General features: G+C 34.5%; 1 protein-coding gene across 3 annotated transcripts in view; it reads left to right on the plus strand.

Moving 5' to 3' along the window:
* The window catches only part of LOC126748107 (uncharacterized), a 98,969-nt gene that overhangs the window by 15,377 nt on the left and 55,645 nt on the right, over nucleotides 1-27,947 (plus strand). For all 3 annotated transcript variants that reach the window (XM_050457110.1, XM_050457108.1, XM_050457109.1), the window contains exon 2: nucleotides 7,193-7,352. In XM_050457110.1, coding sequence (XP_050313067.1) covers nucleotides 7,193-7,352 — 160 coding nt within the window. The remainder of the gene's footprint in view (nucleotides 1-7,192; nucleotides 7,353-27,947) is intronic.

Consider the following 27,947-nt stretch of genomic DNA (forward strand, 5'->3'; position numbering starts at 1 on the left):
AACGTGGAAAACTTTTCGAAATTATGAGCTATAAAAGTGATACATTTCTCTTCTGTTCCCTGCCATTCTTAATGTTAGCGGCAAAATGTTGTATATTTTTACACTAAGATAGTGAAATGACCTAAGGCTTAGGTTGGTAGTATTATTGGGAAGTTGTAAGTTTCCTTCAACATTTAACTTGGTAAGTATGACTAACATGTACAGGTTTTTATATATAAAAGAACAAACACTTAAAATATATAAAGATTGAATTGCCAGTATTCTTTCACTGTAAAGTAGGTATGTTGGAAACACTTTATCCTTTCTAAAAATGATTTTAAGAATAGGATTTTGGATTGTCTTTAAGGTTTTAATGCATTGTCGTAAGAACTTCCCCATACTATTATAGCATATCTCAGTAAAGACTACAAGAGCTTTGTAAACACATATCTAAAGTTGTTCATTTAGAATTTCCCTTATATAAAATTTTCAAATTAATTTTCTGATGTTATTAGTTAATCTTAACACATGTTGTTTCCACTTGAGGTTCTGGTCAATGATTACTCCTTAATTGTTCATCCTTTATATCATTCTCAAATCCATTTACCTGGATGCTATTGAAATTAGGATGATTGGCATTTGTTAGGTAGAAAGCTATGTAGTTGGTTTTGTCAACATTTAATGTAAGTTTGAAAGAGTCTAGCCAATTTTTGATTGTTAAACCTAAAGATGTTTTTCACGCACCTCTTCCCCAATTTCACCAAAAATGGCCACAGTATCGTCTGTAATATACCTGTACGGAATCCGAATTTGTTTTTAGATAAAATGTTATTATCAGACAAGAATTTAGAGAGTCGTTCTTTTAGGCTTTTTTCAAAAATTTTAGCAAAATTTATAATCACACTAATTGGACGAAAATTTGTAATTTTTGATCTTTCACCAGCTTTATAGATGGGAGTAACAACTGAGGTTTTAAAACATTCTGGAACAGTGCTCGATTTAAATATAAGGTGGATTATATGTAAGAAAGAAAGAAAGAAAATGTGCTATATTACGTAAGACAGAACAAAATCTTGTGTACAAGCATCCTAAAAACTAAAAAAATCCAAATTCACTTTAAATTTCAAATTTCAAACAAACATAACATCTAAAACATTTTACCATAAAATTTACACACATTACCAAAATTAATTATAACAAAACAGATTGAAAAAATAAAAAAATAAAGCATCTTTTTAATAAATTTGATTAAAAAATAAAGTAAAGCTGTCAATAAAACAGAATTTAGAGGAAGTAAATTAAAATATTTAATAGGAAACAAAACTAAAACACTAAAATGATGTCAGAGCACAGGTCAAAAGGTATCATTAAAAAAATCGTCAAGGCTATAATATGCCCTGGATAATAAAAGTGATTTTAATTTCTTTTTGAATTTCTTAACTTCTAAAATTTGTCTGATACATAGAGGAACATGGTTGTAATTTTTTTTGCCAAGGTATATGAGTGAGTTCTTGGTGAGGGAGGATGTAGGGATTGGTAAGGGAAAATCGTTAACCTGGCGAGTCATATGACAAGTGTTAGAGGGAGGTTTAGGACATTTATGAATAAGAGTAGCTGTTTCTAAGATAAAAAGAGAAAAAAGAGTTTTTGAGATATAAAGAGAGGCTTACAAGAATCTCTTAACCCAGAGGAATATAGGTATCTAACTGCCTTTTTTTGAATCACAAAAATTATGTTTAATAATCCCTTGTTGCTTAAACCCCAAAAAGGCAAGCCATAACGAAGATGGGACTCAATAAGAGAAAAGTACACTGAACGTGCAACCACCCCTCCCAGCTCATGCCCCGCCATTCTTACTGCAAAGCATCCAGAGGATAATTTTGATGCAAGATTTAGGATATGATCTTCGAAGTGAAGGCCACCATCAATGGTAATACCAAGGAACTTACAGCTTTCTTTGTATCACAAGGGGGAGTTTTCACTAAACATAAGGCCCTGAACGTCACACTTAAATCCCATAATAAAGGTTTTGCCCACATTAAAACAAGCCTGTTTGCAGCACACCACTCTAATAAAATCTTAAGATCCTTAAAAACCTGGGCTCTAACATTATCAGAATCTCTATGATTCCATAAAATGGTGGCATCATCAGCAAACTAAACCACTTTGCCCTGCAGTTTAAATGAACCCAAATCATTTACATAGAGCAAAAATAATAGTGGTCCTAGCACTGAACCCTGAGGTACTCCAGTTTTAAGGGATCTGGAATCGGATAAACATCCAGATACTGTAACTCTTTGGGTACGATTAGACAGATAGGATTCCAGCCATTGCAATGCCACACCTCTAAAGCCATAATTATTGAGCTTAGACAGCAGTATTCCATGATCTACACAATCAAATACCTTGGATAAATCGCAAAACACTGCCGCCGCAGACTCTCCAGAATTTAAGGACACATAGACACTCTCCAAAAAGCCGAAAACAGCGTCTTGAGTCCCTTTTCCCGTTTGAAATCCAAAGTGATTTGCAGATAAAATGCAATTATGTTGCAAAAAAGACAAAATTCTGATTTTTGCAAGTTTTTCAACTATCTTGGAGAGGGTAGATAATATAGAAGTTGGACGGAAATTACAAGGCTGACTCAAATCTCCACCCTTATAAAGAGGGATAACCACTGCCTCTTTCAAACATGCTGGAAAGATGCCATTATAAAAGTAATTGTTTATGGCAGAAGCTAAGGCACTCAATGCTGAGTCAGGCAAAAGGAGTAGTAATTTTGATGATATTCCATCAGCTCCAGCTGATTTATGGTTTTTTAAGCTTTTAATTGCATCTTCAACGTCAGTAAGGCTAACAGGATAAAAGAAAAAAGAATTTTGAACTGACACTTGTTGAAAATAATGCAAAGGATCAATATTAGTATTCACGTCCTTGAGAAATAAATGAGGAATATTACAGTAATAATCATTTAAACGATTTGGTCTTACTTCTGGTTCTGAAACTTTCTTGTGAGAATGCCTGAAGTCATTTATAATTGACCAACATTCTCACTGCCTATTTGAGGACACATTCAAGTGGTCACTATAATATTTAACCTTTGCTGCTTTTATCATCTTTCTGTATAGACTACGATAAAGATACGATAAAGATGTATAGACTACGATTCTGATGATAAAGAATAATGTTTGCATTAGTTGTATACTTGCACAACTTAGCCAAAAAACGGAGGTTTTTAGCTGAAGTTCTGAGGCCTGCTGTGACCCATGGTTTTCTATTTTTCATTTTAAGCTTCTTTTTAGGAAAACACTGATTGATCTTGTCACATAGCACATGAAATAACAAAGTAAACGGGTCAGGAGCCATTTCAACTGCATTCCAATTAACCAAAGCTGTAGTAGAAGAAAAAGCATTGAAATTTGCTCTGATGAAAATTCTTCCTATATAATGATATGAAGGAAATACAGTGTTGCATGGAATCCTAGCGAGAATGGCTTCATGGTCAGAAATACCAGATGAGAGTACTCTACATGACACATCATTTAAATTTGTACACAAATAATCAATAGTAGTTGCAGATGAGGATGTATTAATGGATTAATCATATACAGGTGACATTTTTTAATGATTTCAGTACCTCCACACAATATCCACAGTTTTCAGTTTGGCTCTTACATTGTGTACTTTTGTGATAATAATCCTGACATCTGAAACATTGCTGCATTGTAAGATCTTCATATACATGATAAGAATTCCATTCAATACTTTTCTATCATAAATCATTTTGTGCAATAGGCGAGGTGATGCCTCTCCAAATATTGTGAAAGTACTGTTATGCTCATTTTCATTAAATATGTAACATTGAGCTGATCATTATCGCTAAAATATAGGTTTTGCTCCCGAATACATATCTCAAGATCCCCAGCGTTCAAACTACAATCTTAAAGCGTAGCTGTCTCAGTTTAGTCACTTGGATATCATAATCTGGTAGGTTCTGTTCAGCTTCAAGGTCCTGTTGATTATGGCATTTTACCAGCGTACTACCATTTTTGATTGACCTAATGTTTCTAATATCAATTTTTAAATTAGATCATTTAACTTTTGTCTGAAGATCTTTTTTAGTTTTATTTGCATTCTGTGGTTCTTTGGGTATGATTAATATGCTAGAAATGTTATTCACAAGCTCTTGTTCCTCAGATGGTTTAAATATTGTTTTAACAACACTGCTATAAGAAGGTGTTGTATTTACATTTTGGTGGGTTAAAAGCTCTAAATCATTAATTTTATTTCTAAGCAGTGCAATGGTTTCTTTCACCTTTACTCTCAATAATGTTTGTTTTATCCCTTATTGTTTGATTTAACAATTCAAATGTATCAAATTTGGTACATCTTTTACATAAAATTCACATAATTCTTCTATTTTGTAGTTCCAATACTTTTATTTCTGATGTGGTCACTTTACTACATTTTATGCATATGTTAGCAACTCCATATTTAGTACCCTTTTCTATGTTCTCCTTAAATCATGAAAGAAATATCATTTAGTTGAGTTGGCAACAATGCTTCCTGATTGACCTTCAAAGCCGGAAACACACATTTGTTTACATTCAGGAAATGTTTTTTTCTGCCTCTGCCTTCACTTCCACCACTACAGGAGATCCTAATGTCCAACACTATATACATTATATACTCATACTACATAATACTAATACTTTACATACTATTAATATTCATACTAATATACATTACATCAAAACATCTTCCCAAGAAGCATTATTACATTGCTGGTAAAACCTATCATAGTTTGTTGTACTAAATATTCTGCCATAATTAACTCTTGCTGGTTTTTCCACAGAAAACGTGTCAAATTCACATAGAACAGCATAATGATCTGACAAGGATATTCTCCATTATACAGGGTCTCTTTTTGTATCTTCAGAGTCCTCTGTGCCCTTTGGTTTTATAATTAGGTTTGGACGATTTTTTGTTCTTATTGGTATGTTTGAGTTGTTGTATTTGTTGTTAACGCCCTCTGCAAATGATTGTAGTGGTAGAATTTGTACGGTTTCAAGTCTTGACTTTGAGATTTTTATTTCTTGCCTAAGGAATGAGATTATTTCCTCCTTACTTAATATTATTTCTTGCTTGCTTTGTATAAGATCATGCAAAAGTGTATGAAAGTCATTGCGATCTGTGCAAAACAATTTCATAATATGACTTTAATTTTTTTAATTTTAATTTTAATTTTATTATTCGTAATATTACACATAGTGTTTTTACAAGTCAATATAAATGGTAATATATAAAATGCAATTTCATGATTTAAAACTTAAGTATTGACTAAAATTAATAAATAAAAATTATATACGCACATATACAGTAAGATTCTAAAATTTATATATAATTAAAATCTACAGACACTCAATTTAAAAATACGTTTAATAGACACACAATATTTATAAAACAGTTAAATTAGGTCATTAAAATTGTTATTTAGGTACTCTTCAAATGAATAAAAAGACTTTTTTAATAAATAGTTTTTAATTTTTTTAATAAAAGCTTGTTCATTAAGTTCCCTAACCTGCAATGGTAACATATTATAGAAACAAATCCCATGATAAACAGTTCCTCTGCGGGTTCTCCCAAGCCTGCGAAATTCTGGCAAAATATTCAGATTGTTTCGAGTTGAATACTGATGTACTCGTATATTACTGTGTGTTAAATATGATGGTAGATTATTTTTTTATAGAAGTCAAACATTGCAAGATGAATAAACATGGAAAAGTGAGGATGCCAAGTTCAGAGTAACAGTGTCGACAACAGTCACGGTGCCCCAAACCAGTCATAGCCCTCATGCACCTGCGCTGTAAACTAGATATTATCTTCTCCCCATGAGTAGAGTGACCCCAGTTCAGCACAGCATATGACATAACGGAGCTTAAGTAACCATGATAAGCCAATAACAAAACTTCCCTTGATACAGAGCTGGATAGATTTCTTATTAGAAAGGTTATTTTTGGCGATTTTCTGTTTTGCCGGGTGATGATGCTGGAGTAGAGTAGTCATCAGCAAACAGGATCAACTTATGCTCATGTGCCCGGTCTGTAAAATAAAGCAAGTCATTTACATAAATAAGGAATAAGAGTGGGCCTAGAACGGATCCTTGTGGTACTCCATGATGTAATGGCTGTTTCATCAGATACACTAGCATTGTATGACACATATTGGAGTCGGCCATACAGGTATGACCTGACAAAGGCAATGCTCTCTGAATGAAAGTTGTAGTAACAGAGCTTGCTTAATAAAATTTCATAAGATACACAGTCAAAGGCCTTTGTCAGGTCAAAGAATGAAGCATAGGTGTCGAAACCCATTTCCAGACCCCTTGATGAAAAATCCACCAAACTCTCAATAGGCAATGCAGTTGACCTGTTACTCCTGAAACCAAACTGACCCTGCATAAGGAGATTGTTATTTTTAAAATGTTGGTATATTTGATTCTTCATGAGTGATTCCAGAATCTTTGAGAAAATTGGCAACAGTGATATTGGGCGATAGTTTGACACATCATCAACTGCACCTTTGTTTTTATATATTGGTATCACTTTAGCCACCTTATAGGATGTAGGAAAAATGTTTTCTTTTATGCAGGCATTTAAGAGATTTGTCAATGGATAAATGATAATATTTTTTATTATCATTATTTATTGTTTTAATGAGTTTAACGTTAAGATCAAAACAGTCTTTGCTCTTTTTATTTTTAAGAGAGTTTATTTTATCTCTAACCACATCGAAAGTCACCTCATGAAATTTAAAAGAGTCAGTGGTGAATCTACCAGGAGTTAAAATTTTTTTCTTAATTCTATTACTTTCACTTCAGAGGACGTAAGTGTCGCACAACCTCCTTAAACAGTTGTCACATTTAAATGTTCGCACAGCTTGTTTACAAATGTCGCACTCCATTTCGAAATTTTTGTTTGGAAAATTAGAACGCAGCTACTCCGTCTTGCGAAGCTACATTTCACGTGGTATATACCGACTACGTTCCTAATTCAAACTCATTGATTGTGATTACCCACGGTTCAGTTTTTATGCATATTAGGTTGAAAGTTTTACTCATTATCTTCTTATTTTCGTTTCTGGTGGCTGAATAGAAGGAGCTATGGAACCGGCTGTTTTTATCATCTGATTTACATTTAATTTGCTATTTTAGGTGGTCAGCCATCTTATCACTCAGCACAAACCAGAGCAGCTAGTGCAGCAGTGCGAACGACCTACCCGCCAGCGGCTTCCACGAGACATATAAGACCGTCAGGAGGTTTCTATGGAACCTTGTCCCAAGCCCCTCCTCCGCCTTTAGTAAGGAGTGGAACGTGAGTATAAGTTTGTTTTGTTATATTTTATTCTAATATATGATGTTGTAATAATTTTTGCAAATGCAAACGTTTTTTTTATGTCTTTATTATGAAATATGGTACTAACACCACATTGAGTGTACAATTTTAAAAATCCTTATTTTGCCTGATAGGAAAGAAATGTATTTAAATCTGGTGTTGTGTGTTACGGCTGAAATATACAGGGTGTCCGGAAATTACACGTCAGGATTTCGGTGGGCGATTCTGCATGAAAAATTAATGCAACAGACTTCTATACAATTTTTTCGAATACTCAAAATTAACAGGGTGTTTAAACAAAATATTTTTTTTCTTATTTTTTTTAATAACTTTTTTCTAGTGTACTGATTTTCACCAAATTTCGCACCCATGTTACTAGTGTTTCTTTGTATTTACCTTATTTCTTCATTTCTTTGTTTTTACTATTAATTTGACGCTAGTCGTCAATGACAAAAGGCTTAAGCTTTCCTTCACCTTAGGAAAATGACTGACGAACTTTTTTGTTTTAATCTTTTTAAAAATTTGGATGTCAAATTAGTAAAGAGCATCAAAATATCTTTTAAAAAGATGCTATTGTTGCGTCATCGTAGAATTAAGGGTTTCCGAGAAAAACGACTTTAAACATTAACTGTACCGTTAATAATTAAAGATTCGTATTTTCAAAATTAATACAGAAAACATACTTGTTAAAGTGTAATTTGTTAACCAAAATAACTATTTACGATAACACACCTACTTTAATTTTAAAGTAATATTTTCATACAAAATTTTTAAAATGTTGCTCTTCTATTTCAATACGTACATTAATTCTTCTTTGGAAGTTCCGACGAATCCTAGAGAATATGCCTTCCTTCTGTTTAATTATTTTACAATTGTTAATAATCCGTTGTCCCAGCTTTTCACGGTTATTTACAGGAACTTTGTAAACGAGAGATTTTAGGTAACCCCAAAAGAAAAAATCTATAGCGTTTAGATCTGGCGATCTGGGAGGCCATTGCCCAAATCCACCGCGTCCAATCCATCATTCAGGGAAATTTTGATATAAACGTTCTCTTAGGCGCAATTCACACAGAACGGGCGTATGCGGGTGGCGTGGGACTGGAATGGAACGGACGTGGCGCGCACAATTCACATAGAAAGGGATTCAATGTTATTATTGTCATTTATTTGTTGCGTACATGACTGTGTAGTAAAGTTACAATGCTTTCGGATGACGAAGATTATCAAGATATGTTGAACCTTGTAAATTTAGCTAACATTCAAAGGCAAAGGAGTTACTGAATACATCCCTTGTGGTTAGATAAAGAAAAAACTGGTGGTTTGTTTATTGTTATGCGGGAGCTCAATATGTACCCTGAATGTTTTCAAAGTTTATTTCGAATTTCTGTTCAATGCTTTTATAAAATACTAGCTTTAGTAAGGGTTAATATTCAGAAGAAATCTACAAATTGGAGAGAACTTGTCAGCCCAGAGGAAAGGTTGTTAATAACGCTGAGGTAAGTTAAAGGAAATATATTTAAGTGAATTTATTTCTGTTTAATCTAAAACAAAAAAAATAACGATAATGTTACCCTAATATTAATTATTGTATTGTATAAATTTACTCAAATGAAATTCATCCGTGTCCTGTACGGTCCTGAATCTAGATTTCTATTTATCGAATCTTTAATCCAAGATTGAGAACTATCCATTGGGATAGTAGAGGCTTTAGGAATGGTTGAGGATAGTATTTGCTTGGCTAAATTCAAAATTCCAATTTTGAAACGCCGCTTCTGAACAGAATTCATGGACTTAAAAACGCCAGGTCTGGGTCAGGAGGATCGATTGTGGCATTCGTTTTCGTGCTGTTTTGGATATCCGTCAATTGTTCCTTTTTTCAAAGTACTGGTAATTTTGCTGGTTGACCTCATTAATAGCGGTTGAAGCTGCCAACTTCTTTTTTTTCTAAAATCATCTTTCTGTAGTAGTGTTTTAGGAGCTCTCATTACTATCGGTTGATCATCGATAGACGTACTGGAAGATGGTACAGGTGACCGAGAGGAACGACTGAATAGAATGTTATAAGGTGAGAGTACATCAGCATTGGAGTTGTCTTTAGACTCATTAGATTGTGACCCTGTTTCAGCTGCGTGGTGGCTCGATGATGCGTTGGCAGACTCTTGATCCACGTTGCCTTTGCTTTTATGAGACTTCAAGAAAGGATCCAAAAAGGAGAGATGTGGGGCCAAATAATATTCTTTGACTCGTTTTGTTCCTTGTCCTGATTTTGTTTTTAATTTGGCTTTATTTTTTGAGTAGCTTCCTTGTATGTTTTTTCAGCGGTCTTTACACTCGGTTACTGAAACAAAAGTACAATTTGTAATGTAAACACGAGTTTAAACATCTTTTGTTAATAAAGACGTACATACTTACCATTTTCACTGAATTTATTTGATATTTTTTCCTATGCTTGATCTTGTGCACTTCTATTGCAGTAATCCGACCTTCTATAGTCGTATAGAACTGCATACTGTTGCACGTCTTCACAAAACTCAGTATTAAATAATTAATCATCCCGAATTTTACCAAATAGACGAAAAGAAGCAATATAAACCGCTGTTTGGTATATGGCATTAACCACTAGTGTAGGCCACTCGTGGCGTCGAAGTGACGTGGCGGTGGCGTGACTTATCACGCCTGTGCCACGCCATTTCTATCTGTATTGCCCCATAAGCAAACATGCAAGTGGCACATGCGTCTACCACGCCGGTCCTACGCCTTACTGCTCTATTGAAATTGGGTGGAGCGCCGTTTTGTAGCAGACACATTTCACGCCTTTTCATTTCCTAAAAAGTTTAAGTAGACCTCACCATTTAGCCTTTGCAGGAACAAATGTCACCCTATTATTAAATGATCGTCGACAATATCCCGACTCACACATTAAGAGAAAATTTATTCTGAAAACGTTGTTCTATAACTACATGAGGGTTTTCGTCGCACCTATAATGTTCATTATGAAGGTTTATTAAACCATCATGTCCAAAGCCAGCTTCATCGGCGAAGAGAATCAAACGTGGGAAATTTTGATTACTATTTTGAAGATTTCTAATGGTCCTACAAAAATTAAGTCGAGCCACTGGATCTTCAGGGTTTAAAGCTTGAATCTTTTGATAATGATCGGGATGTAGGAGTTGCTCTTGTAAACTTTTATGATCTGCACTTTTCATATTTGAGTTGCAACTGATCTTACGCTAAGAGTAGGGTTATCCTCAATCTCATTCAAAACACGGAGTTCCGTTCTTTGAGTTCGAGTTCTTCGTGGATTAATGTTCTAAATTCTCCTAGTTTCTAATGGATAGCGCTAAACATTTGCGATCGTGGTATTCTTCTATTCGGAAATGCTTCTACTATACAAACGTTGTGCTCTTACCGCATTTTCCCCAGCTGCACCATAATAAAAATGCAAGTCGCGTAGTTCTGCGTTGGAATACAAATTATTATTGATCTTATTTTCAATCTTAATGATTTTAAAATTATCAAAATTGCAGATAATATTATCTGTCAAAATTTATAATACAATGTCATAACTCATTTCTATGGAAACTAAAGCGTTTCGTTTCAAGGCTTGCTTTGTTAATTTTGAAAATCAAACTTTTAATTAAACGTACGTAAATGTTTAAAGTCGTTTTTCTCGGAAACCGTTAATTCTACGATGATGCAACAAGAGCACCTTTTTAAAAGATATTTTGGTGCTCTTTACTAGTTTGACAACCAAATTTATAAAAATATTAAAACAAAAAAGTTCTCAGTCATTTTCCTGGTGAAGGTGAAGGACAGCTTAAGCCTTTTGTCATTGACGACTAGCGTCAAATTAATAGGATGAATACAAAGAAACACTAGTAACATGCATTCAAAATTTGGCGAAAATCAGTACACTAGTAAAAAAGTTATTGAAAAAAATAAGAAAAAAAAGTTTTTTTCAACTCCCTGTCTTCTTAATTTTCGAAAAAATTGTATAGAAGTTTGTTGCATTAATTTTTCATGTTTCCTGATGCGTAATTTCCGGACAGTCAGATATTCAGACCCTGTATAGTTTGAGGCTTTATAGGATGAACTTTTTAATCTGATTGCAAACAACTTAAATGAACTTATTGAAGTTATTTTAAACGACTTAGGAGTAGCCTAATATGTGATAATAAACAAAAAGTCACCAATGCAACTTTAAAAATCTTAACAAATTTGGATAAATACTAATCTGTTGACATATTTGAGGATTTTTGGTTTCTTTTGCAATGTCAAAAAGTTTGAAAAAAAAAGGATTGTTGTTAAGTTGCTCTTTAGTCTGACAATGGTTAACCTAACCACTAATGGTTTATTTAAAAATTTAAAATGCCAATTAATGGGGTTAGTGCATATAATGTGAAATTTACCCAAAGTTAAATTAATATACAACAATGTGCTATATTACTCTATAATGATTCCTAAATATAGTCATATTAATTTTTATATTTTTTTTGTGTGAGTCGGTAATCACATAATAAACCGGGTGACGTAGAAAAAAGGGAACACTTAGTTTTCAAGATAAACAAATGAAATTTGGTATATCGATAGAAAGTTAAGAGGATCTTTTGACATATTTAGTTGTTTTACGTTAATTTTTTACGTTAATTTCGGTTTAACAGGACTAACTTTTTTGTTTTAAATGGGACAGTTGGTATATTATTATGCATTTTCATACAAAATAATATTCTGAGAATACAGTGATACCGCATTTGCTACGTTTTGTTTTATACTCATAGAAAAAATCAATATTTTAAATTTTAAAATAGGGTACCATGAATGCGTTGAAAGTTTTAATTTTTAATCAAGTAATCACGGAACAATAATATTCATTGTATTTTATTTCACTTAAATCTTTTGCACGCTTATTTAAATTTTTCAAACCAGTGTTTTTGGCATTTTCTTTATTGTTTTAAATAGCATGTGGGAAAAACCACTTTTGAAATGCACTTTTTGGTTGATGAATAAGCCCATAAGAAGAACAAACTAAATCACAAAAAATGAACGCATTTAATAATTAAAGTCAATAAAAATAGCACAGATGGCTTTGATTTATTCAATAACAGGAAGCTTGGTAATGACACACCTGCCAATTTTTTTTCTCAACTGACTTCATCATATTTTGTCAAACGTCATATTAATATTTGAGAATAAAAAAACAAATTTTTCAATGTAATATTTGTTTACAATAGTTTAATACTACATATTTTAATTAACATTGGCCTAACATATCGTAGGTATACACAAATGGTAAGCAAATAGGAAGAAAAAGTCGTTTGTACAATTTATTGAATAATTTTAAACCAAATGCGCATAATAAAGTGAAGAAAAATATTAGGTTTTTCAATTATTTTAATGTAAAACTTTTTACATGTATTGTTCGGCCCTGTGAATTACGTTTGCTGCAACCCTTTCCTGGTGTTATGCTTTGAAAAGCTGCCGAAATTCTACATTGTAATTTCTGCAGGTCAAGCACCGGAGTAGAAAATACCCGGTCTTTTACACACCCCCACACAAAAAAATCTAAAATTGTGACCTGGGAAGCCAAGGGATCGGACCATGAGTAGAAATAAACCTTTCGCCAAACTGATACCCTAAGTGTTCAGTTACTTCTCTAAAATTATGGGAAAGAGTACCATCCTACTGGGAAGACACATTTCTAAGAACAACTAGAGGAAGAGTTCTAAATATTGTTCAATTTCGTTTCTTAGATAGTGCAAATATCGTGCACCAGTTAAAACGCCATGAAAAAAAACCGGTCCGATGATGTACCTTCTGGTAAATCTTGCCCAAACGTTGATTCCGAACCGTTCTTGAAACTGCCCAGGACGAGCAATTCTTTGATTTTTTTGAGACCAATATCTACGAATTGTTTGAAAATTGGGACTCATCAGTATATAAAATAAATGAAACAAAGTTATTATTTTCTTGATATTTCTTAAGAAGCCAATTGCAGAATTGTAATCTTGTTTCAAAGTCCCTTTCATAAAGGTGTTGATGAAGGTTGTACTTAAAAGATTGGTACCTCTGTTTTTCTATTACTCTTCGTACAGACTCTCTATTGGTATTTAATTCCATTGCCAATTCTCTTACGGAAACTGTTGGGTTTATATTAACGTAAAGTAAAACATTTAGTTCCAGCTCTTTATTTACAATAAATAAATTTGGTATGGTTTACGAAAGAAATGATTAATCCTTTCAAGCCCAAACTATTTATTACAAAAAAAAAAATTCTATTTTTTGTATAATAATGGGCTAAAAAATAAGGTAAAAATGTTTTTTTTTGAAAAGGCCATTTTTTTAGGGAAAAAAAAATGACTCCATTTGGAATCAGTGGGCGAAAAATAATACAAATGTAAATTTTTAATTGTTTATTTTAGTTAACTTAAGTCGTATCGGAAAAGTAGTAAAGGTACTAAACATTAAAAACTAACGATTATGAAATCTAACAAAACAATTTTTGTCCTTTGACAAAGGGGCATTTTGCATTTCATACAGGAAATTCTGGTGTATGATTTGATGCAATTTCTACATCTCTGTTTGGGCTCGATATGTTCTGGCCAGTAAGAGAATCCATCAATCTTACATCATCTATGGGTCTGGGTACAACAGGCCGTTTACGCGGAGGCTGTTCATTTTCAACTGGATCAGATGGCCGTCCTCTTCGCCGCAATGGTGCATTTTGTTGTAACATTGCATGTGCAACTTCGGCTCTGAATGTGACCAGTCGTTTAAACTTATTGATACCTCTTGCTAAACAGTCTTTCCTGTACAAGAGCCATGCATTTACGATGCAAATGTCTATTAGATGGTAAGTTAGTCGAAAATAATAAAGTCTAACACCTATTTTGATTCGATACAAGAAGACGAGCATGTCATTTAAATCAACACCACCCATGTATTTGTTATATGTTTTTACTGCATGCGGTTGAGGGACATCGATAAACTTCTTCTCTGATGAAGACCATCTTTTGACATTTTGTATAGGTAGCAGGCCTGTAAATGTAGAAACGATGTGTACTGCTTTATTGTCAAACCATTTTCACTCTCGTCTGTGCAAAAATCAAACGAACCACGTCCTTCCTTTTTCAACTCAGCTTCATTTTTTTTCATTTACATCTAGGTAGACTTACAATCCTTACGGTTACACATGCAAATATTCCCAGCTTCTTAAGTTCACATAATAGTTTATACGACGTGAACCAATTATCTTTAAAAACTTTATAATTTAAGTCTTTGGGTAATGTCTCCACAAGTCTTATAACAATGTCACCACTGATTCCTAGATTACTCTTTTTTACGGTCCCTTTTCCCCTGCATATTTCAAAGTCATAAATAATACCACTCGCTCCAGCTTTGGCAAATATTTTAATTCCCCATTTATGCGGTTTATTCCCAATAAACTGTTTGAGCGAACTCCTCCCCTTGAATGGCACCATGATTTCGTCTATTGAATTGTATTCTTCTTGCTCAATTTTTGACATGTTTAATTTTATGGCATCTATTACAGGTCGTATTTTAAAAAGTTTATAATCTAGATGATCACGGGTCCGCATATTAGTATTGTCATTGAAATGGATTTGATTTCTAAGTTTATCAAATCTATTTCTTGACATAATATCAGCTATAGGTGAATAACGAGTTTCTTGTGCCCAATACATTCGATAGCTAGGCATCCTTACTATACCAGACATAATATTTATTCCAAGGAATTGAGACATTTCGGTGAACGTAGTATTGCTACATATGCCCGTTTGTTGAGTAGAGTACACAACTGTCTGGTCAGTAATGTGATGGATTAAATAATCATCAAAAAATAACTTGAAATATGACAGTGGAGTTGAATCATTTTTTCTTTGCGTTAGTAAATATTACGTTACATTCAGAATTCACGGGAGTTAAATCTCTTTTTTTCCATTTTGAGGGAATTTGTATACTAGGCGTTGGTTTTTGGTTCTGGTACCGAAACGTAATAAGTGGTAAATCGTCTTCAGGGTGAAAGTTTTGTTCTATTTGTGTATTAGGTTCATGTTCGTTTTAATCAGATATCAGCTCGCCTGTGTCCACTTCTAAGTTAGAATTTGATAACAGGTCTTCTACAGCAAGTTCTGGATTGTGATCATATTCCTGCTGTATCCAAAGGAACGTTTTTTCATCGAAATCGTCCTCATCGACGTCATTTAAATCTTCTAAATCCGACTCGTCCCCTTCTAGTAACAACAGCAAATGTTTTTCTTCTTTTTCCGAAAGCCCAACCGGCATCTGATCATCTGAAATTGAAAATATTATAAAAATTGCAGTTCATAACTGCCCGCTGATGCCAAATAGAATCATTATTTTAGTCGCGTTATGCCCACTGATGCCATTTGGAGTCGTAACATTCTAAGCCCATATTCTCAACACTTTTACTATGATTTCAATCAAAACATAATTTTGTGTCACTAATGATCTATTAATGTTATTTATATTAATATAACACATAAAAATAAAAAAACCTAACCTAAAAATCGAAATGTCAATTGATATTTCACGATCTGTTATGCGTGTCGCCATCTGTGATCTATAGACTATAATATACTACCTGAGATTTTAAATTCTCTTAATTTACAGATTTCTGCTGTGACTTTTAAGGAATATATTCCAATTGGAGTCACTGGGCCGGAAAGGGTTAACCTTATCAAGCTCAAATACAAATTTTTTTCTTAAAACTAAAAAATTCGGAACTAACTTTTGGAAGTGATATACCGATCCACTAGAGATGCCGTAAAAATGAAAATTAAAGGTGCTTATGCTGGCTATTTAAGGGATGTGGAATCTGGTTTGAAAGGAAATCCCAAGTTGTTTTGTCTTTTGTTAAATTTCTGCGTGATTCCGCTGACATTCTGGAGAAAATGACTTTTGAGGACAAAACCTACTCAGGTTCTCAAAAGGTTGCTGATGGATTTGCTAATTTTTTTCAGGTCAGTGTTTATAATTGATAATGACTTAGACTGTTCACCTACAGAGCCCATGTAATTTTTCTGCGCCCAAATGATTTCCGAGGATATAATTCTTAAAGCGGTCAGCAGGATTAAAGCTCATAAAGCAATAGGCCCTGATGGCATATATGGAAAAGGTTTTGATAAAGTGAGACACTGCATGATTCTAAAATCTTTGTCAGACTCAGATGTAGCTACATACATTATTGAATTGATTAGGTCATACTTAAGTAAGAGGTTCCAATACGTTGAGATTAAGGGATCTAGGTCATTTATCTTTAAGAGCACCTCTGGGATTCCTCAGGGTTCCAATCTTGGTCCCCTTTTATTTTTGGCGGCCATTAACGGCTTAATATGCAACATTAAAAAAGTAAAGGGTCTTCTACTTGCTAATGATTTCAAGTGGTTCTTACAGGTTGGCTGCATTGAAAACTGTCACAACTTACAAGATGATTTTTCTGATGTTGCTAACTGGTGTGACATTCATAGCTTTAAATTAAATGTCAGTAAGTGTGCTTGCATGTCATTTACTCTCAATAGTAGCCCTATAGCGTTCAGTTATGTGTCAAATGATGTGGAACTAGAAAGAGTAACTGAACAAAAGGACTTGGGAGTTATTTTTGATAGTAATTTATCTTTTTCTTCTCACATTTTGACCAAGGTTGACAGCGCCCAAAAGATTTCCGGCTTTATGGCTTAACCACCAAGGAGCTTAGCATTGATGATGTCAGCCTCCATCTTTTTGATAGTTTGGTGTTACCAATCTTGGAGTATAACTCCATCATATGGTCTTCCCTATATAACGTTTGGATGGCTCTGATTGAGGGAGTGCAAAGGAGGTTTTCTGAAGTGTATATATTACAGGAAATTTGGTGTTTATCCCCCTTGAGAAGTTGCGACAATGAACTCTTATTGTCGGTGTTTGACAGACTCTCTTTGAGTAAGAGGAGAATTAAGATATTCCTGTTAACCACTTATAAAATATTGAAAAACAATATTGATCAACCCCTTTTGCCATTAACAGATTAAAGTATCGTAATTCCAGAATGTTTTACTTAGCATATCCACGTACAAACCTTTACAAAAACTCACCCATATTTAAACTCTGCTATTATTTTAATTTATATGCTTCAGATATACAGGGTGATTCATTAAGAATGGGCAATCTCTGAACTGGAGATACTACACACCAAAATATGGCGATCGAGCGTGTCTTATACAAATGTTGCAGGTTTACGAGATACAGGGTATTTAAATTTGGAATTTTAATTTGACATTTCTTATAAATTTTCTGATTTTAAGCAGTATCGTCTTGAAAATTGGCGACCTTATGTGTTTTGACATGAAAATTACGAATTTTGTGGTGAATTTAGCATTATTTATACAGGGCGTTAGTTACACCCTGTTACTTAGGTAAATTACAACATATCTTTTTTGCCCAATCAGTTATGGCTAAAACAACTAGAAAATCTAAAAGGCAGTTCAATTTTGAATAAAAAACGTTCTCTTGTTTATTTCATGTAACTCTCTCAGTTTTTTAAGTTATTTGCATTTTAAACATTCAGCGTAAAGAATCCTAAGCCACCGTTATTACATTGGCTTAATAGGAATTTATTCTTTTAAATTACTACTATGCTGGGTAACAACAATAAAGACAACAAATAACAATCAGTAACAATATTAAAAGAATGAATTGAAAATTGAATCCTATTAAAATTAACCTACGAGGGTGGTCTGAAAGTTTCCGACCTCACAAAGACATTTTTTCTCCAAATTTATTTTTAGCCTTCTACATAATCTTCTTGTAAGTCTACGCTCCCTTACGATCTCTTTAATCCGTCCAAATAGTATTCAGGGTTTTTCTCTGTAAAATAATTATTGCTTATGAAGGTGATTGCCTACCCAATTTAGCAATTTTTAGATTAGGGAATAAAAATAAGTTGCTTGGGGTGGATTGAATCTGGGGATTAAATAAGATGGTCAAGCAGTTCAAACCGTAATTTATAAATCCATATATAACATATATAATAACGTTAGGACTATATATATAAATCATAACTTTAGGACTATCCTAAACAATAATAGCCATCAGTTTTAACCAAAAAAAGAGCCATTGCTTTTTTTTTTATCCGATTTCCCTTCGCAGACGACTATTTTGACAGTATTTTTTTAGGCATCAAATGGTATATTCAAGTTTCGTCTACGGTAAATAATCTTTAAAACTCTAATTTATTTATCTAAGCTGCCACAATTCGTATTCTTCCTAACAATGAATATTTGCTAACATTTCGTTTTGCATTGGTATTTTATGTGATTGTTTCGTTGTTTTAAATTATCTCTAGGTACTAAAATAAAAATGTTTAACTGATGAATCATTTTGTGATATTTTACGTTTATTTGCCCTAATGGAATTTTCATTCGCTGATTGCATATGCCTATATATTTAATAAGTGATTTTTAAATTGAATAATTAAATATGAAACATTTTAGATAGTTTTAGAACTCTTCTGACATATAAACGCAATTATCAATTTCAGATCAAGAAATTCAGAAAAAACTTTTACCAGACACTATTGCCCATATACAGGTTGTTTTTAAAGTCGAGTCGTTTATTTTATCTGCTTGGAGGATGGAGGACTCGTCAAAAGGAGTTGATTTACCACAAATTACCTGTAGAAAAGTTGCATAATAAAAGAACTTAAAAATCTGAAAAAATAAGAGTGTTAATAAACAATTTTTTTAATATTTTCGGCAAATGCCGTGTAAATTGTTACCGTTTATCAAAATTTGTTTTATTGTATGGTTTTCAGTCCGAATCTTTGGTTCGATCAGTTGTGTCAAAAAAAAAGACAATAGGTTTGTTCCAAGCGACCAGATATGCACCATTAATTCATTGAATCATCCTGAAATCGCCTGGATCAGTTTTATACACATGCGCGAAGTTTGTACGGTTTCGTGTCGATACGCGGAATTAACGTGCTTGGAACGCATTTGTAAAGTTAGTATAACCTCAACCTAGGTTTGCCGGTCTGTTTGTTATTTTGGATTATTTTGTTGACAGTGGGCAATACCTTGATTTTATTTTAACAATAAATTCAATTAACTTAAAACTCACTTAAAGTAAAACTTAAAAGTAGAGGATTTATATTTTACAAAATCAAAACAAATGGTTTTATAAATAACCTTTTTAAAACAGAACAGGTCGATCGATACCTCTCAAGCACCTACTGCGCAAGTCAGTCCTACAAGTTACAAACGGCTCCTTTTCTTCGAGATGTATCGAAATGTTCGTTCAAAAACCAATTTCTTCGGTCCCAGATTCGCTTGGATCGCATTCAGGATCGTTAAGTAAACGGTCATAAGTCTCTCGGAACGCATTATAACTTTTGCGCAAACGAGTGACAGTACGATGACCTGTTTTCTGGCCGCTTGTAACGAACCTATTATGACAAGAACAGTATTATCCTTATCATTTACCAACGGGTACAAGCGTTAGAATCTGAAGATCATCAGATTAGGAGTCGTATTTATTTTGCCACTGATTTTTAAAACAGTTCGACAGAAATGCAGATTTTACGCAATTAATTTTTTGTACAGACGACGCCATATTTACACGAGATAGAGTGCAAAATATCCACAACAATCATGTTTGGGCAGTAGAAAATCCGCATGCTGTAAGAATATCTAACTTTCAACATACAGATCCCAAATCGTACCAACCTATCAGCCTTACCAGCTTTATGCTCAAGGCGATGGAGAGGCTGATTGATCGGTGCCTTAAGGAAAGCACCGTGGTCAAAAAACCACTGCATGTGCACCAATACGCCTATCAGGCGGGCAAATCCACGGACCTGGCCCTACACCACCTCGTTAGGAAGGTGGAGGGTGCTCTGGATAGTGGCAAGGCCTGCCTGGGTGCGTTTCTAGACATTGAAGGGGCGTTTAACAACACTTCTTTCGCAATAATCTGCCAAGCACTCGAGAGCCGCGGCTCAGAACCCTGTTTGGTTAGCTGGATAGAGGCCGTGCTCTTGCAACGTCAGAGGCTGCCCTGCTGCCTGCTTGTTATATCTCTAGGTGGCGTGCAGCTGCATTACTTCAGGACAGTTTCATTTCTGGGAATCAAGTTAGATTCCAAACACTCCTGGTACGATCACGCAGACACCAGAATCAAGAAGGCCACTTGAGACTCTACTGAGTCTTCCGCCTTTGGACCTCGTTGTGCAATTCGAGGCAATGAGGACTGCGTACAGGCTATCCGTCCTCGGCAAACTACGTGCTGGCGAGACCGGTCACGCAAAAATTTGGTCACGGGCCATACAGGAATGTCCTCTCCCTCTGATGGGCAGTGACTGCATGGCTGCAGTGACAGTGGACTGCGAGGCTGCGTGACGCACATTGCAGGCAGAGAGGAGTGGCAGCATTCCAACAGACCTGCATTGCTAAATAAGGGGACCCTCTGGTACACAGATGGCTCCAGAATGAATAACAGAGCTGGATCAGGGCTTTGTGGTGGGATCCCACATACCAGTACAGCATACTCGCTAGGGGAGCACGCCACTGTCTTCCAGGCCGAAGTATTCGCTGTATTAAAATGCGGACAGAAAATCCTAAGCTGCGGATACCGCAATACAGTCGTATCAATATGCTCGGACAGCAGAGCTGCCATTAAGGATATCACGGCCGCAAAGGTAAGCTCCAAGCTTGTACTAGAGTGCATAAAAGTCCTGAAAAAACTGGTACAGGTTGGATGCAGGGTCCAGCTCGTCTGGATACCTGGCCACGCAGGCCATGCAGGTAATGAGGAAGCGAACTTTCTTGCCAGACTGTGATCCGCGAATGTGCCGATGGGGCCGGAACCCATAGTTGGTATGGCCAAATGCGTTGCGGTCGCGTTAATGAAGGGTCTGCCGGACAAGTGGACCCACCGAAGATGGACTGAGTCCCCTGGTATGAGATGGCTAAAGCGCACATAGGTGGGCCCTCTGCCTGTCTCACCAAAACTCTACTACGCCTAAAAATACGCGAAATTCGGCTAGTGACAGGTCTTTTAACCGGTCACTGGCACTTAAGAAGCCATCTCCATACTATCGGTATTGCGGACAACCCGAAATGCCGATGGTGCTATGAGGAGGATGAAACCGGTGACCATGTAGTCGGGGAGTGCCCAGCACTCACGCGCGCCAGGTTCAAATACTTGGGTAACACTTTCAGTGTACCGGGCGACTTTAAGTCCTTCAGACCAGAGAGCCTTATCGGTTTTTCTAAGGCCATTGGGCTCTGGTAACCCCCGGTGGGGCATGACGGGTCCATCAGGAGACCTATATGCATAACTGCCTCTGGCAGCACAGTGTTTTGACAATTGAATTTCATTAGATATTTGGGCTGGCGTGATAAATGGCATGCTTAATGGACCCTATTTTCTGACCGACTGACCGGTGAAATTTATTTACTTTTTTTCAGCATCTGTGGTTCCTACATGACAGCGCTCCACCACATTTTAGACGAGAAGTTCATTAACATCTAAAAAATATATGTTTCCGAATAGATGAATAGGGCGCAATGGACCTATTTTTTGGCTTCCTCGCTCCCCAGATTTAACGCCTTGTGACTTTTTTTTGTTTGCAAAATGAAAATTGACAGTACCAGAATTTACAGTAAAATATCCTAAATAATCTAAATTGGGTTCCAAATGGGACCCTCAAACAAGATGAACTACCAAAACTAGATATAGGGTGTGAACTAAACGTAAGTGGAACCTATAAACTAATCAACTTAAACTTCAAAGTAACAGCAAAACATTTTCAAGTGTTTATATTTTCATAACAATCATCATCATTATAGCAACTTGTCTCGTTTACTGCTGGACATGAGCCTCTCTTAACGATTTTGCTCGGTCTTGGGCATTTTGAATTGAGTCTAAAAATATTATTTCAAATCATCCGTCCATCGAGTCGGCGGTCCCATGTTTCTGTGTACTTCGTCCCTGGGACGTCATTCTATTATTCTCTTCATCCATCTGTTATCTGACATTCTTGCGCCTGGCCACGGCGCAAGAATTCAGTTTCATTTTAAGTGTGCGATTCTTTTAAATGTATCCGTTACTTTTGTTCTTCTACAAAGTGCCTCATTCCGGATTTTATCTCGCAGTGTAACTCCTAACATAGACCTCTCCATGGTTCGTCCGGTTATTCTTATTTTATTGATAGTTTTTTCTGTTAATCTAAATGTTTCCGAGCTATATGTTAATACTGGGAGGACGCACTGGTCAAACACCTTTTCTTTCAGCCTATCAAAGGCAGCTCAATTCAGTCCCGTTCTTTTGGATAGTTCGCAGGGCCTTCCCATTCGGATCTCGTGTTCCAATTTCTTTTTTTTTCGCATTAGTTTACAGCTGGGAACTAAGTTTGTCATAAATTCGGTCTTGGTAATGTTGATTTTTAAGCCTACTTTTTGGGAAGCTGCGGACAGTTTCGAAATCATTTTATTTGCCTCGTAAAGTCGATATCGTCAGCAAAACGTAGGTGGTTCACCTTTCTTCATTCACGATTATGCTCTTATTGTCTAATTCTATCTTTTTAAACATATATTCCATCAGAGTTGTGAAAAGTTTGTAGGAAATTGCGTTGCACGCGCTTTTTGATCCCAAACCCATCTGTTTCCGCATGCATTTTCACTTTTGCTGTTGCCTGATTAAATATGTGTCCGTACGACACTCGCAAACACTCGCAAGCTTTGAAAAACTCATAGTGATTTTTATAGAGTCGAATGTTTTTTCATAGTTGACTAATACTACTTTGACATCATTAAATAAATAAATTTGTAAAATTAAAAGAAATAAATTAAAATGCCTTAAAACTTAGCAAAACTTAGTAGTGAAGGGATATCCAACAAAAATAAATTTTTGGTCATAGATCAGAAAGACCAAAATTATGCTTTTGTTAGTGAAATATTTGAAAAACTTATTTGGAAAATATTGTCGAACAATATTCATAAAATACTAAAATACAAGATTTCAACAGTTGTAAGAGAAAAATCTTTGCTGTTCTCATGGATAAAACTGAGATGCTTAAGCACTTTTGCACATATTTAATTTATATAGAAAGAAAAGCTACTGATAAAATATGACTTTCAAATCCTTTACATGACATCATCTAGTCAGAATAATATGAAAATTGAATCGCATTATGACCCCCAGAGAAAGTTATAATAGAACTCCGATAGTAATCAACTATTCAATTGTGACCACACCACTTGTTCTAAAGGTTAAATACACTAAAAAGTTATTTACCAATATCGAATATTTAGATAATAAATATCCAGCCATATTATTTGTAAAGAGCTTAAGGTACTTTTTAACCGGACCGTAGTGTGATCCTTGGTGAACGCAGATCTCTCTGCAAAAAAAGTTTACAATATAAACACACTGTATTCGACCGACCAGAAAGTCCCCAGCCAATCCAAATCAGCTCCTCTAATACCGAAATGCCTTAATTTGCCCAAAAGTAATCGAAAATTCATTAAATGGCCTACATAATCTCTAAATTCAATCTTATGTAGGCGTAAGTTAAATCCTTTACCGCCATTTTAATACTTCCAAAAGTTTTTGCTACGGCTTACTTATTGTCGAAGAATTTTGGTTAAAACAAAATTAGGGAATTAGTTTGTAGTAAATATTTATAAAATAAACCCTTATCATTCTCCAAACATTTACTTCATAGTATCTCTTTTTTAAAATTTTATATTATCATTGTCAATCATCTTTATTACGGAATCAGGAAAACTTAAAATTATGTATATGGGCACTTGGCATATGTGCATGTGCCAAATTGCCACCAATTTAAATCCAATCTTTGACCACTACTGCCAGATGCCTTTTAGCCTTTGCTATCGAGTTGGATAGAGAAAATCAGTAACTTTAATTTGAAATCTCTTTCGTTCTAACTCGTGTCTTGTCTGTAATGGACGTACATTTGAAGAAATATAAGAACAGCTCTTACCTATGTCGGCAGATGAATTGTCTATTTTTCTAACTCTTCCGCTGTCAGCAAAGACTACTATACAGGCTGGGGAATCAGTCATTACGCATCGAGAGGTGCTTAAAGGCTAAATATGGCAATGCACACAAATGCATTTCGTGCGCTCTGTTACTCGCCTGCTACGTCGTTGTTTTTCAGTACGACGTTAGTAAGCGTCGTAAGACTTTGGTGGAAGTAACTGTATTACTTGCAATCAAATTTCGCAAAATATTACGCGAACGTCCAGGCGTTTCTAAAATATATCTCTGATAGAGGCTTTACAAACGTCAGTGTACAACCCACGTAGAATCTTAATCTTAAAAATTTTATTAGGCTGTGGATTGCATAATGAAAATAAAGCGTTATAAAAAAGAAATATAAACTCTGATAAAAGTAGACAGATTTAAACACTATACTAAAATAAAATTGAGAGTCTTAAAAATAAATTTAACACAAATTAATTCTTTAAATAAGAGGCTCAAACAGACCTCTTTCTTTGGCTAAACAATAAGTTCATCTGTAATAAAAGTCATTTTGTACTTCCGAAAGAGTTTCTGGTAAAATCGAATTTGCACATTCAACAATTTTCTCTCGCAACTCCTTTAAATTTGTTGGCCTAATAAATTCCTGTTTGTAAATGGTCTCCTTAACATAACCCCAAAAATAAAAGTCATTTGAGGACAAATCTGGAGATCTAGGACGCCATTTAATGTCGCCAGTTCCACTAATAAGATGGTTAGGAAAAATATTTTTTAAAGTCCAGTTCAGAGATCTATTAGAATCTTTGATGTACCGCGAATAGTCCGTGTGCCGGGGTTGCATGTATTGTCACATGGCATGCATGTTTATATCGCAAAAGTTTATGTGGAAAGAGTCATAAAGTAATATTCTAAGCGATATTTAATCATTCCATTAAATAAATAAATGTTTTAAGCATTTTTTTAAGAATTTATACATTTGATTCGTAAAATTTGACTACATACGCCCACGTACTATTTTGTTAGATTTCTAACCTCAGTCGCAGCCATTCAAGCGTAAAAAGTTGCACAGGTCCGACCTTAAAATTGATTGGTATTTAAAATTTTATTATTCGGGATTTTTGGGTTTAGTTTTATTAAGTTAAAAATTCAGGATAGTTGATAGCAAGATAATATTTAACTATAAGATTTAATATGATTATGATATATTATTATAGTAACATACTCATGAAATGGATAAAAAGTAATTATGTAGTCAGAAAAGTGGAAGTATATTATTTAAACAAACTTTTACATTAAAAATCATCTAGCTGTCTATATCTTATGCGTGTAAAAGACACAAGTTTTACTTATAAAAAAACACACTTTGCATCCTGAATTTCATATTTAGTTATTGTGCATAGTAGGAGAGATTAGATGAAAATTAACAAAAATAAATGCTTATACCAAAAACTAAAAATTTTATACAAAATCTTAAAATTACAGTGAGGAAACTAAATACTTTTATAAATGTAATCACTCATTTAAATGTGGCCCAAAGAGTTAATACAAATTTCTAAACTCTGTTTTTTTGCCTTTTTTCTTTAGCAGTTTCTTCCATTAAGGAAGGAAACAGTTTCTCTGTTGCCGCTATAGATTCCAACTTCATCTCGCACTGAAGCATATGGATACTAAAATAGATGTAAAAAGTATACACGAATATCAGAAATAATTTTAAAATTTAATTAATATTAATAAATTTACAATATTTTTTTTTAATAATTACAACTCAGATGTAAAATAGCCTTTTTTTTTCCAGTGAATTATGAAAGGAGTAGTCTTGCCTCTCTGGGACAGAACAAGTGTGGCAGTAACTGTAAAAACAAAATTTTAAACTTGTTTAATTAATAAAAAAAGGGTTTTCGTACGATATGGAACAATAACTAGTTCAGCCACAGATCTTCAATTTCCGCATCAGATTTATCATTATCCAAATTTATAATGAAACGGTCCCCTGCGTTCAAAATAATCTGATGCAAATTACGATATTCCTCTTCATATCTTATAATTTTTTCCTCAGACTTTCTACTCCACTCTTCCTCTCCTAAATTCATAACTCACTCACATAATTCAACACCTCCTTAATCAAATTTATAACTTTTTTATCAAATTTTAGAAACTTATTTTCCTGCGAATTCTCCTTTTTAGTTGTCCCCAAATCAAGTCGATAGGATTAAATGCACAATAATACGGAGGAAGTCTGAGGACAGTATGACCATACTTTTTAGCTATGTTATCATACTGCTTTTCCCATGATTTGGTATTTACAACTTCCAATAACAATTTCTTTGTATAAGATTCATAAAAATAGAGATCATGTTTCATTAAAAATGTCTCAATTTCCAATTTATGTAAAGATGGGTTTGGGATTTTTTCAGAAAGCCTTGAATGGTATGATGCATTATCCATAACAATCACACTGTTTTCCTTTAAATTTGGAACTAATGTTTTCTTAAACCAGGTTTCAAATATATCTGCATGCATGTTTTTATGATAGTCCACATTGCACTCTTCTATTTTTTGCCACGCAATTTCCGTCCATCTTTCACCCAACCTTCTTTTGAACCACAATGAATAATGATCATCCAAGATCCCCTGTTTGGTAGAACATCTTTTAGAACAAATTTGTTAGAGCTCCAACCCTTTTTTGCCGTGTCATGTGTATCATACCAGGTTTCATCTAAATAATGCATGGATTTTTCTTCCTCCTGAAATTTTTGAATTTTGTCCAAATATTCTGTACGCCACCTGACAATTCAAGTACTTTCCATTACATCAGCCCTTTTGTTAACCATCTTAAACTTAAATCTTAATCCAAGTTTTATCAGGAGAAATGTTTGTCCCTTGCCGATAAGGTGTCCTTAACTCCTAACTATCTCTATAGTCGGAACCTCATTGTTTTTGTAATTAGAATACACAACTTCCCTTAGCAATTTGGAAATATCCGTGTCAAGTCCCTTTGATTGTCCTGCATCTTTTCTTTTTTTTCTGTCTTTAATCCATTTTTTTTACAAAATAGCATATTGTACTATAGGGAACCCCTGTTAAAAACGCTGTTTTTTGTAAAGCACTACAATCATTTGTGAACTGAGGAGCATTCCTTAGATTGTTATGGATATTTAAACAAATTTATTTGGCGTCTGTCCCTTGCGTCTTCCACTGCTTCCTCAACACTAGAAAATGAACCATCAAAACTATGTGAGTCTAAATCACTGTCCAGATCACTCTTATTGTTTTCAGCACAAATGTTATGGTCTTTCTTGTGCACCCACGGTCTCTATGAGGCTGCACAAACACTTTCCTCTCCATTTGCCGAAATTTCCTGCCTATTTTCCCAGGGGTCGAAACATTTTAAGGTCTTTAGGTATAATACCAAAACAAATCCACGAACACAAATAAAAAAAACACACTTCCTCACAGTAAAAACTGCAAAAAAAACCCATCCTTAAAGATCTCTTTAAAAACACGACGTAGTAATACAAAAACAGCCCAAAAATTTATCTGGGTACGGCCCCGTAATCC

The sequence above is a fragment of the Anthonomus grandis genome, chromosome 22, assembly GCF_022605725.1.
Source record: "Anthonomus grandis grandis chromosome 22, icAntGran1.3, whole genome shotgun sequence".
Taxonomy (NCBI): Eukaryota; Metazoa; Arthropoda; class Insecta; order Coleoptera; family Curculionidae; genus Anthonomus; species Anthonomus grandis.